Genomic DNA, 13,458 nt, shown 5'->3' with positions numbered 1-13,458 from the left:
CTACACACCACAGTCACCCTCCTACAACACACACACAGTCACCCTCCTACACACACACACAGTCACCCTCCTACACACACACAGTCACCCTCCTACACACACACACACACAGTCACCCTCCTACACACACACAGAGTCACCCTCCTACACACACACACAAAGTCACCCTCCTACACACACACAGTCACCCTCCTACACACACACACACAGTCACCCTCCTACACACACACACAGAGTCCCCTCCTACACACACACACAGTCACCCTCCTACACACACACACAGAGTCACCCTCCTACACACACACAGTCACCCTCCTACACAGACACACAGTCACCCCCTACACACACACACACAGTCACCCTCCTACACACACACACAGTCACCCTCCTACACAGACACACAGTCACCCTCCTACACACACACACACAGTCACTCTCCCCACACACACACAGTCACCCTCCTACACACACACACAGAGTCACCCTCACACACACAGTCACCCTCCTACACACACAGTCACCCTCCTACACACACACAGTCACCCCCTACACACACACAGTCACCCTCCTACACACACACAGTCACCTTCCTACACACACACAGTCACCCTCCTACACACACACAGTCACCCCTACACACACACAGTCACCCTCCTACACACACACACAGTCACCCTCCTACACACACACACAGTCACCCTCCTACACACCACACAGTCAACCTCCTACACACACACACAGTCACCCTCCTACACACACACACAGTCACCCTCCTACACACACACAAGTCACCCTCCTACACACACACACAGTCACCCTCCTACACACACACACAGTCACCCTCCTACACACACAGTCACCCTCCTACACACACAGTCACCCTCCTACACACACACAGTCACCCCCTACACCACACAGTCACCCTCCTACACACACACACACAGTCACCCTCCTACACACACACAGAGTCACCCTCCTACACACACCACAAAGTCACCCTCCTACACCACACAGTCACCCTCCTACACACACACACAGTCACCCTCCTACACACACACAGTCACCCTCCTACACACAGAGTCACCCTCCTACACACACCACACACAGTCAACCTCCTACACACACACAGTCACCCTCCTACCACACACGCAGTCACCCTCCTACACACACACACACAGTCACCCTCCTACACACACACACAGAGTCACCCTCCTACACACCACACACAGTCACCCTCCTACACACCACACAGAGTCACCCTCCTACACACACACACAGTCACCCTCCTACACAGACACACAGTCACCCTCCTACACACACACACACACAGTCACCCTCCTACACACACACAGTCACCCTCCTACACAGACACACAGTCACCCTCCTACACACACACACACAGTCACTCTCCCACACACACACACAGTCCCCTCCTACACACACACACAGAGTCACCCTCACACACACAGTCACCCTCCTACACACACAGTCACCCTCCTACACACACCAGTCACCCTCCTACACACACAGTCACCCTCCTACACACACACACACAGAGTCACCCTCCTACACACACACAGTCACCCTCCTACACACACACAGAGTCACCCTCCTACACACACACACAGTCCCCTCCTACACACACACAGTCACCCTCCTACACACACACACAGTCACCCTCCTACACACACCACAGTCAACCTCCTACACCACACACACACACACACACAGTCACCCTCCTACACACACACACAGTCACCCCCTCACACACACAGTCACCCTCCTACACACACAGACAGTCCCCTCCTACACCACACACAGTCACCCTCCTACACACACACAGTCACCCTCCTACACACACACAGTCACCCTCCTACACACACAGTCACCCTCCTACACACACACCAGTCACCTTCCTACACACACACACAGTCACCCTCCTACACACACACAATCACCCTCCTACACACACACAGTCACCCTCCTACAAACACACACACACAGTCACCCTCCCACACACACACACAGTCACCCTCCTACACACACACAGTCACCCTCCTACACACACACACACACAGTCACCCTCCTACACACACACAGAGTCACCCTCCTACACCACACACAAAGTCACCCTCCTACACACACAGTCACCCTCCTACACACACACCACAGTCACCCTCCTACACACACACAGAGTCACCCTCCTACACACACCACACAGTCCCCCCTACACACACACACAGAGTCACCCCTACACACACACACAGTCACCTCCTACACAGACACACAGTCACCCTCCTACACCACACACACAGTCACCCTCCTACACACACACACAGTCACCCTCCTACACAGACACACAGTCACCCTCCTACACACACACACACAGTCACTCTCCCACACACACACCACAGTCACCCTCCTACACACACACACAGAGTCACCCTCACACACACAGTCACCCTCCTACACACACAGTCACCCTCCTACACACACAGTCACCCTCCTACACACACACAGTCACCCTCCTACACACACACACAGTCACCTTCCTACACACACACAGTCACCCCCTCACACACACAGTCACCCTCCTACACACACACAGTCACCCTCCTACACACACACACAGTCACCCTCCTACACACACACACACAGTCACCCTCTACACACACCACAGTCAACCTCCTACACACACACACACAGTCACCCTCCTACACACACACACACAGTCACCCTCCTACACACACCACAGTCACCCTCCTACACACACACAGTCCCCTCCTACACACACACAGTCACCCTCCTATACACACACAGTCACCCTCTACCACACAGTCACCCTCCTACACACACACAGTCACCCCCTACACCACACAGTCCCCTCCTACACACACACACACAGTCACCCTCCTACACACACACAGAGTCACCCTCCGACACACACACAAAGTCACCCTCCTACACACACACAGTCACCCTCCTACACACACACAGTCACCCCTCCTACACACACACACAGAGTCACCCTCCTACACACCACACAGTCACCCTCCTACACACACACAGTCACCCTCCTACACACACACACAGTCACCCTCCTACACACACACACAGTCACCCTCCTACACACACACACAGTCACCCTCCTACACACACACAGTCACCCTCCTACACACACACAGTCACCCTCCTACACACACACACAGTCACCCTCCTACACACACAGTCACCCTCCTACACACACAGTCACCCTCCTACACACACACACTCACCCTCCTACACACACAGTCACCCTCCTAACACACCACACACAGAGTCACCCTCCTACACACACACACAGTCACCCTCCTACACACACACAGTCACCCTCCTACACACACACACAGTCACCCTCCTACACACACACACAGTCACCCTCCTACACACACACAGTCACCCTCCTACACACACACAGTCACCCTCCTACACACACACAGTCACCCTCCTACACACACACACAGTCACCCTCCTACACACACACAGTCACCCTCCTACACACACACAGTCACCCTCCTACACACACACACAGTCACCCTCCTACACACACACACACACAGTCACCCTCCTACACACACAGTCACCCTCCTACACACACACACAGTCACCCTCCTACACACACACACACAGTGACACACAACAACAACAACAACAACCGCCATTCGCCACTAAGTGGTGGTGACGTCACCATGACGCTTGTGCCAGGCCAAGTGCACCTTGAGGCCACGTGAAGTGTCGAACGCCCGCTGGCAGGAGGTCACGGGGCAGACTGAGCAGGTGCCACGGGTCGACTGACCGAGATGACCGAGATGACTGGCTGATGCACCACCTGTGCCCCCTACTGTGCCAACTTGCCTGTGCTTTAAGCCACCGGCGCTCCGCTCGTTGTTGTGAGCGTCGCTCCTCCGCCCTCCGTTGTTGTTTGGAGGGCGACTGCCTCCAACTGCCCAGTAGCGTCCTTCACGAGCCTCCTCCACACACACACACAGTCACCCTCCTACACACACCAACACACAGTCACCCTCCTAGTTTGTTCGAACGGTCTGACCCCCGTGCCCCTTACTGGAACATCGCTTGACAAAGAGCTTTACAGCGCTTCAGATTCCCTCCTCCTGCCGCTGCAGTCGAAATAAAGATTCTGATTGTGTGACGAGAGACTCGGTGCAAGCCTGTCCCCAGGGATGTCACGGTGGCTATGAGACGTTGACTACCTCGCCTGGTGTGCAGGAGGTCGTGGGTTCGATCTGACCCTGACGATGTCTGAGTGAGTGGGTGAGATGTTGACTACCTCGCCTGGTGTACAGGAGGTCGTGGGTTTGATCTTGACCCTGACGATGTCTGAGTGGTGAGATGTTGACTACCTCGCCTGGTGTACAGGAGGTCGTGGGTTCCATCCATATTTGTCTGCGAGGTAGTCAACATCTCACCACTCACTCAGACATCGTCAGGGTGAGTGATGGAACCCACAACCTCCTGAACACCAGGCGAGGTCGTCAACATCTCACTCACTCACTCAGACATCGCCAGGGACTGGGGTGGAACCACGACCTCCTGTGTAACAGGCGAGGTAGTCAACATCTCACTCACTCAGACATTGTCAGGGTGATGGATGGAACCCACGACCTCCTGTACACCAGGCGAGGTAGTCAACATCTCACTCAATCACTCAGACATCGTCAAGGTGAGGGGTGGAATCCACGACCTCCTGTGTACCAGGCGAGGTAGTCAACATCTCACCACTCACTCAGACATCGTCAGGCTGAGGGATGGAACCCACGAGCTCCTGTACACCAGGCGAGGTAGTCAACATCTCATAGCCACTGTGATGATGAGAGACGCAGACTCCAACCATCGTATCGAAGGCCCCATTTTATTTTTTTAAATATCAGTTTACAGATCCTCAGGGTGTCAATGGGAGAGGTGGTGGATGGAGGTGGAGGATGTGGGGGAGGTGGTGATGGTGGTAGTGGTTGAGTGGTGGTGATAAGTGGTGGTGGTGGTGGTAGTGGCGGTGGTGGTGTTGGTGGTGGTAGTGGTTGAGTGGAGGTGGTGGTGGTAGTGGTGGTGGTGAGGTGGTGGTAGTGGTGGTGTAGGTGGTGAGTGAGGTGGGGTGTAGGTGGCGGCGATAGTGGTTGTGGTGTTGAATGGAGGTGATGGTGGTAGTGGTGGAGGTGGTGGTAGTGGTGGTGGTTGAGTGAATGTGGTGGCGGTGGTGGTGGCGTTCAGCGGTGAATGGTCGCTGCTGTTGTTGCTGCCGCTGCTGTTGTTGGTGGTGGTGGTGGTGTAGGTGATTAGTGAATGTGGTGGCGGGGTGGTGGCGTTCAGCAGTGAATGGTCGCTGCTGTTGTTGCTGCTGCTGCTGTTATTGTTGCTGCTGTTGTGTTGTTGTTGTTTGCTATGTTGTGTGGTTGGTGTCGCTGTCAGGCACCGCGTCTCCAGGAGAGTCTCTTGCTCTCCAGATGTCGCTGAGCCAGCGCTCACGGAACACAGAGATCCCCGGCCTGCCGCAGGGCCAAACGAGACGTGCACACAACACACAACACAACAAACAACAACCAACAACACCAACAACATCACAGCACCACAACAATATCAACACCACAACAACATCAACACCACAACAACATCATCAACAACACAACAACAACACACAACAACGACACAACAACAACAACAACAACACAACAACGACACACCAACAACAACACAACAACAACACAACAATATCAACACCACAACAACAACACAACAACAACAACCGCCGTTCGCCGCTAAGTGGCGGTGACGTCACCACGATGCTTGTGCCACGCTAGGTGCACGTTGAGGCCACGTAAAGTGTCTAATGCCCGCTGGCAGGAGGAGGTCACGGGACAGACCCAGCAGGCGTGTGTGGTGTGTGCGGTGCGTGTATGTTGTGTGTATGGTGTGTGTGCGGTGTGTGTATGGTGTGTGTGTATGGTGTGTGTGGTGTGTGTATGGTGTGTGTGCGGTGTGTGTATGGTGTGTGTATGTGTGTGGTGTGTGTATGGTGTGTGTGTTGTGGTGTGTGTGTGTTGTGTGGTGTGTGTGTGGTGTGTGTTTGTGTGTATGGTGTGTGTGGTGTGTGTGTGTGGAGTGTGTATGGTGTGGTTGGTGTGTGTATGGTGTGGTGTGTTTGTGTGTATGGTGTGTGTGTATGGTGTGTATGTTGTTGTGTGCGTGTGTGTATGGTGTGTGTGTATGGTGTGTGTGGTGTGTATGGTGTGTGTGTTGTGGGTGTGTGTGTTTGTGTGGTGTGTGTGTGTTGTTGGTGTGTGTGTGGGGTGTGTGTTGTGTTGGTGTGTGTGTGTGTGTGGATGTGTATGTGTGGTTGGTGTTGTAGGTGTGTGTGTTGTGTGTATGGTGTGTGTTGTGTGTATGGTGTGTATGTATGGTGTGTGTGGTGTGTGTATGGTGTGTGGTTGTGGTGTGTGTGTTGTGTGTGTGTGTGTTTTTGTGTGTGTGGTGTGTGTGTTGTGTGTATGGTGTGTGTGTGTGTGTGTGTGGAGTGTGTATTGTGTGGTTGGTGTGTGTATGTGGTGTGCGTGGTGTGTGGTGTTGTGTGTATGGTGTTGTGGTGTGTGTATGTATGGTGTGTGTATGGTGTGTGTTGTGGTGGTGGTGTGTTGTGTGGTGTGTGTGTGGTGTGTGTGTGTTGTTGTATGGTGTGTTGTGTGTTGTGGTGGAGTGGTGATGGTGTGGTGCTGTGTGTATGGTGTGTGCGTGGTGTGTGTGTGTTGTGTGTATGGTGTGTGTGGTGTGTGTTGTGTTGTGTGTAGTGGTGTGTGTGTATGTATGGTGTGTGTGGTGTGTATGGTGTGTGTTGTGTGGGTGTGTGTGTGGGTGTGTGTGTGTTGTGTGTATGGTGTGTTGATGTGTGTATGGTGTGGTGTGTGTGTGTTGTGTGTATGGTGTGGTGTGTGTGTGTCTGTGTGTATGGGGTGTGTGTGTGTAGTGTACTCTATAGTGTAGTGTATAGTAGTGTTGGGTATAGTGTGTAATGTAGTGATCCTATAGCCCTGACCCTATAGCCCTGACCCTATAGCCCTGACACTATAGCCCTGACCCTATAGCCCTGACCCTATAGCCCTGACCCTATAGCCCTGACACTATAGCCCTGACCCTATAGCCCTGACCACTATAGCCCTGACCCTATAGCCCTGACCCTATAGCCCTGACACTATAGCCCTGACCCTATAGCCCTGACCCTATAGCCCTGACCACTATAGCCCTGACCCTATAGCCCTGACCCTATAGCCCTGACACTATAGCCCTGACCCTATAGCCCTGACCCTATAGCCCTGACCCTATAGCCCTGACACTATAGCCCTGACCCTATAGCCCTGACCCTATAGCCCTGACCCTATAGCCCTGACACTATAGCCCTGACCCTATGGGCCTCTCCAACGAGAGTGACGAACTCGCAACGAACCGGCCGCCTCACCGGATTGGTCCCTTCAGGCGGGCGGCCATTGTGACGACGCGTCTGACGCTCCCCCCACCACTCCCCCCCCCCACCACCCCCACTAGCCCCCCACCCCCCCACCCCCCTCACCTGTGGACGAGGCCGCTGCCCTCGAAGGTGAAGGACACCTCCACGGGGGAGTCCTGGCGGGAAGCCACAAACAGCACAAGATGGAGAAATCTCTCACTCACAAGATGGAGAAATCTCTCACTCACAAGATGGAGAAATCTCTCACTCACAAGATGGAGAAATCTCTCACTCACAAGATGGAGAAATCTCTCACTCACAAGATGGAGAAATCTCTCACTCACAAGATGGAGAAATCTCTCACTCACAAGATGGAGAAATCTCTCACTCACAAGATGGAGAAACCTCTCACTCACAAGATGGAGAAATCTCTCACTCACAAGATGGAGAAATCTCTCACTCACAAGATGGAGAAATCTCTCACTCACAAGATGGAGAAATCTCTCACTCACAGATGGAGAAATCTCTCACTCACAAGATGGAGAAATCTCTCACTCACAAGATGGAGAAACTCTCACTCACAAGATGGAGAAATCTCTCACTCACAAGATGGAGAAATCTCTCACTCACAAGATGGAGAAATCTCTCACTCACAAGATGGAGAAATCTCTCACTCACAAGATGGAGAAATCTCTCACTCACAAGATGGAGAAATCTCTCACTCACAAGATGGAGAAATCTCTCACCACAAGATGGAGAAATCTCACTCACAAGATGGAGAAATCTCTCACTCACAATGAGAGAAACCTCCACTCACAAGATGGAGAAATCTCTCACTCACAATGGAGAAATCTCTCACTCACAAGATGGAGAAATCTCTCACTCACAAGATGGAGAAATCTCTCACTCACAAGATGGAGAAACTCTCACCACAAGAGAAATCTCACTCACAAGATGGAGAAATCTCTCACTCACAAGATGGAAATCTCACCACAATGAGAGAAATCTCTCACTCACAAGATGGAGAAATCTCTCACTCACAAGATGGAGAAATCTCTCACTCACAAGATGGAGAAATCTCTCACTCACAAGATGGAGAAATCTCTCACTCACAAGATGGAGAAATCTCTCACTCACAAGATGGAGAAATCTCTCACACACAAGATGGAGAAATCTCTCACCACAAGATGGAGAAATCTCACTCACAAGATGGAGAAATCTCTCACTCACAATGGAGAAACTCTCACTCACAAGATGGAGAAATCTCTCACTCACAAGATGGAGAAACTCTCACTCACAAGATGGAGAAATCTCTCACTCACAAGATGGAGAAATCTCTCACTCACAAGATGGAGAAACTCTCACTCACAAGATGGAGAAATCTCACTCACAAGATGGAGAAATCTCTCACTCACAATGGAGAAATCTCACCACAAGATGGAGAAATCTCTCACTCACAAGATGGAGAAATCTCTCACTCACAAGATGGAGAAATCTCTCACTCACAAGATGGAGAAATCTCTCACTCACAAGATGGAGATCTCTCACTCACAAGATGGAGAAATCTCTCACTCACAAGATGGAGAAATCTCTCACTCACAAGATGGAGAATCTCTCACTCACAAGATGGAGAAATCTCTCACTCACAAGATGGAGAAACCTCACTCACAAGATGGAGAAATCTCTCACTCACAAGATGGAGAAATCTCTCACCACAAGATAGAAATCTCTCACTCACAAGATGGAGAAATCTCTCACTCACAAGATGGAGAAATCTCTCACTCACAAGATGGAGAAATCTCTCACTCACAAGATGGAGAAATCTCTCACTCCAAGATGGAGAAATCTCTCACTCACAAGATGGAGAAATCTCACCCACAAGATGGAGAAATCTCTCACTCCAAGATGGAGAAACTCTCACTCACAAGATGGAGAAATTCTCACTCACAAGATGGAGAAATCTCTCACCACAAGATGGAGAAACCTCTCACCCAAGATGGAGAAATCTCTCACTCACAAGATGGAGAAATCTCTCACTCACAAGATGGAGAAATCTCTCACTCACAAGATGGAGAAACTCTCACTCACAATGGAGAAATCTCACTCACAAGATGGAGAAATCTCTCACTCACAAGATGGAGAAATCTCTCACACAAGATGGAGAAATCTCTCACTCACAAGATGGAGAAATCTCTCACTCACAAGATGAGAAACTCTCACCACAAGATGGAGAAATCTCTCACTCACAAGATGGAGAATCTCTCACTCACAAGATGGAGAAATCTCTCACTCACAAGATGGAGAAATCTCTCACCCAAGATGGAGAAATCTCTCACTCACAAGATGGAGAAATCTCTCACTCACAAGATGGAGAAATCTCTCACTCACAAGATGGAGAAATCTCTCACTCACAAGATGAGAAATCTCTCACCACAAGATGGAGAAATCTCTCACCACAAGATGGAGAAATCTCTCACTCACAAGATGGAAATCTCTCACTCACAAGATGGAGAAATCTCTCACTCACAATGGAGAAATCTCTCACCACAAGATGGAGAAATCTCTCACTCACAAGATGGAGAAATCTCTCACTCACAAGATGGAGAAATCTCTCACTCACAAGATGGAGAAATCTCTCACTCACAAGATGGAGAAATCTCTCACTCACAAGATGGAGAAATCTCTCACTCACAAGATGGAGAAATCTCACTCACAAGATGGAGAAATCTCTCACTCACAAGATGGAGAAATCTCTCACTCACAAGATGGAGAAATCTCTCACTCACAAGATGGAGAAATCTCTCACTCACAAGATGGAGAAATCTCTCACTCACAAGATGGAGAAACTCTCACTCACAAGATGGAGAAATCTCTCACTCACAAGATGGAGAAACTCTCACTCACAAGATGGAGAAATCTCTCACTCACAAGATGGAGAAACTCTCACTCACAAGATGGAGAAATCTCTCACTCACAAGATGGAGAAATCTCTCACTCACAAGATGGAGAAATCTCTCACTCACAAGATGGAGAAACTCTCACTCACAAGATGGAGAAATCTCTCACTCACAAGATGGAGAAATCTCTCACTCACAAGATGGAGAAATCTCTCACTCACAAGATGGAGAAATCTCTCACTCACAAGATGGAGAAATCTCTCACCACAAGATGGAGAAATCTCTCACTCACAAGATGGAGAAATCTCACTCACAAGATGGAGAAATCTCTCACTCACAAGATGGAGAAATCTCTCACTCACAAGATGGAGAAATCTCTCACTCACAAGATGGAGAAATCTCTCACTCACAAGATGGAGAAATCTCTCACTCACAAGATGGAGAAATCTCTCACCACAAGATGGAGAAATCTCTCACCACAAGATGGAGAAATCTCTCACTCACAAGATGGAGAAATCTCTCACCCACAAGATGGAGAAACTCTCACTCACAAGATGGAGAAATCTCTCACCACAAGATGGAGATCTCTCACTCACAAGATGGAGAAATCTCTCACTCACAAGATGGAGAAATCTCTCTCACAAGATGGAGAAATCTCTCACTCACAAGATGGAGAAATCTCTCACCACAAGATGGAGAAATCTCTCACTCACAAGATGGAGAAATCTCTCACTCACAAGATGGAGAAATCTCTCACTCACAAGATGGAGAAATCTCTCACTCACAAGATGGAGAAATCTCACTCACAAGATGGAGAAATCTCTCACTCACAAGATGGAGAAATCTCTCACCCAAGATGGAGAACTCTCACTCACAAGATGGAGAAATCTCTCACTCACAAGATGGAGAAATCTCTCACTCACAAGATGGAGAAATCTCTCACCACAAGATGGAGAAATCTCTCACTCACAAGATGGAGAAATCTCTCACTCACAAGATGGAGAAATCTCTCACTCACAAGATGGAGAAATCTCTCACTCACAAGATGGAGAAATCTCTCACTCACAAGATGGAGAAATCTCTCACTCACAAGATGGAGAAATCTCTCACTCACAAGATGGAGAAATCTCTCACTCACAAGATGGAGAAATCTCTCACTCACAAGATGGAGAAATCTCTCACTCACAAGATGGAGAAACTCTCACTCACAAGATGGAGAAATCTCTCACTCACAAGATGGAGAAATCTCTCACTCACAAGATGGAGAAATCTCTCACTCACAAGATGGAGAAATCTCTCACTCACAAGATGGAGAAATCTCTCACTCACAAGATGGAGAAATCTCTCACTCACAAGATGGAGAAATCTCACTCACAAGATGGAGAAATCTCTCACTCACAAGATGAGAATCTCTCACTCACAAGATGGAGAAATCTCTCACTCACAAGATGGAGAAATCTCACTCACAAGATGGAGAAATCTCTCACTCACAAGATGGAGAAACTCTCACTCACAAGATGGAGAAATCTCACTCACAAGATGGAGAAATCTCTCACTCACAAGATGGAGAAATCTCTCACTCACAAGATGGAGAAATCTCTCACTCCACAAGATGGAGAAATCTCTCACTCACAAGATGGAGAAATCTCACTCACAAGATGGAGAAATCTCTCACTCACAAGATGGAGAAACTCTCACTCACAAGATGGAGAAATCTCTCACTCACAAGATGGAGAAATCTCTCACTCACAAGATGGAGAAATCTCTCACTCACAAGATGGAGAAATCTCTCACTCACAAGATGGAGAAATCTCTCACTCACAAGATGGAGAAATCTCTCACTCACAAGATGGAGAAATCTCTCACTCACAAGATGGAGAAATCTCTCACTCACAAGATGGAGAAACTCTCACTCACAAGATGGAGAAATCTCTCACTCACAAGATGGAGAAACTCTCACTCACAATGGAGAAACTCTCACTCACAAGATGGAGAAATCTCTCACTCACAAGATGGAGAAATCTCACCCAAGATGGAGAAATCTCTCACTCACAAGATGGAGAAATCTCACTCACAAGATGGAGAAATCTCTCACTCACAAGATGGAGAAATCTCTCACTCACAAGATGGAAATCTCTCACTCACAAGATGGAGAAATCTCTCACTCACAAGATGGAGAAATCTCTCACTCACAAGATGGAGAAATCTCTCACTCACAAGATGGAGAAATCTCACCACAAGATGGAGAAATCTCTCACTCACAAGATGGAGAAATCTCTCACTCACAAGATGGAGAAATCTCTCACTCACAAGATGGAGAAATCTCTCACTCACAAGATGGAGAAATCTCTCACTCACAAGATGGAGAAATCCTCACTCACAAGATGGAGAAATCTCTCACTCACAAGATGGAGAATCTCTCACTCACAAGATGGAGAAACTCTCACTCACAAGATGGAGAAATCTCACTCACAAGATGGAGAAATCTCTCACTCACAAGATGGAGAAATCTCTCACTCACAGATGGAGAAATCTCTCACTCACAAGATGGAGAAATCTCTCACCACAAGATGGAGAAATCTCTCACTCACAAGATGGAGAAATCTCTCACTCACAAGATGGAGAAATCTCTCACTCACAAGATGGAGAAACTCTCACTCACAAGATGGAGAAATCTCTCACTCACAAGATGGAGAAACTCTCACTCACAAGATGGAGAAATCTCTCACTCACAAGATGGAGAAATCTCTCACCACAAGATGGAGAAATCTCTCACTCACAAGATGGAGAAACTCTCACTCACAAGATGGAGAAATCTCTCACCCAAGATGGAGAAATCTCTCACTCACAAGATGGAGAAATCTCTCACTCACAAGATGGAGAAACTCTCACTCACAAGATGGAGAAATCTCTCACTCACAAGATGGAGAAACTCTCACTCACAAGATGGAGAAATCTCTCACTCACAAGATGGAAAATCTCTCACTCACAAGATGGAGAAATCTCTCACTCACAAGATGGAGAAATCTCTCACTCACAAGATGGAGAAATCTCACTCACAAGATGGAGAAA

General features: G+C 49.0%; 1 protein-coding gene across 3 annotated transcripts in view; it reads right to left on the bottom strand.

The window, feature by feature from the left end:
• AKAP14 (A-kinase anchoring protein 14) overlaps nucleotides 1–13,458 on the bottom strand; it is a 35,978-nt gene that overhangs the window by 11,956 nt on the left and 10,564 nt on the right. For all 3 annotated transcript variants that reach the window (XM_061579778.1, XM_061579780.1, XM_061579779.1), the window contains one exon: nucleotides 7,613–7,665. In XM_061579778.1, the coding sequence (XP_061435762.1) occupies nucleotides 7,613–7,665 (53 nt within the window). The remainder of the gene's footprint in view (nucleotides 1–7,612; nucleotides 7,666–13,458) is intronic.

The sequence above is a fragment of the Lethenteron reissneri genome, chromosome 70 (genome assembly GCF_015708825.2).
Source record: "Lethenteron reissneri isolate LAM-NWPU_2019-01 chromosome 70, ASM1570882v1, whole genome shotgun sequence".
Taxonomy (NCBI): domain Eukaryota; kingdom Metazoa; phylum Chordata; class Hyperoartia; order Petromyzontiformes; family Petromyzontidae; genus Lethenteron; species Lethenteron reissneri.
The sequence above is the reverse complement of the archived record's forward strand: the minus strand, read 5'-3'. Positions and strand labels throughout refer to the sequence as shown.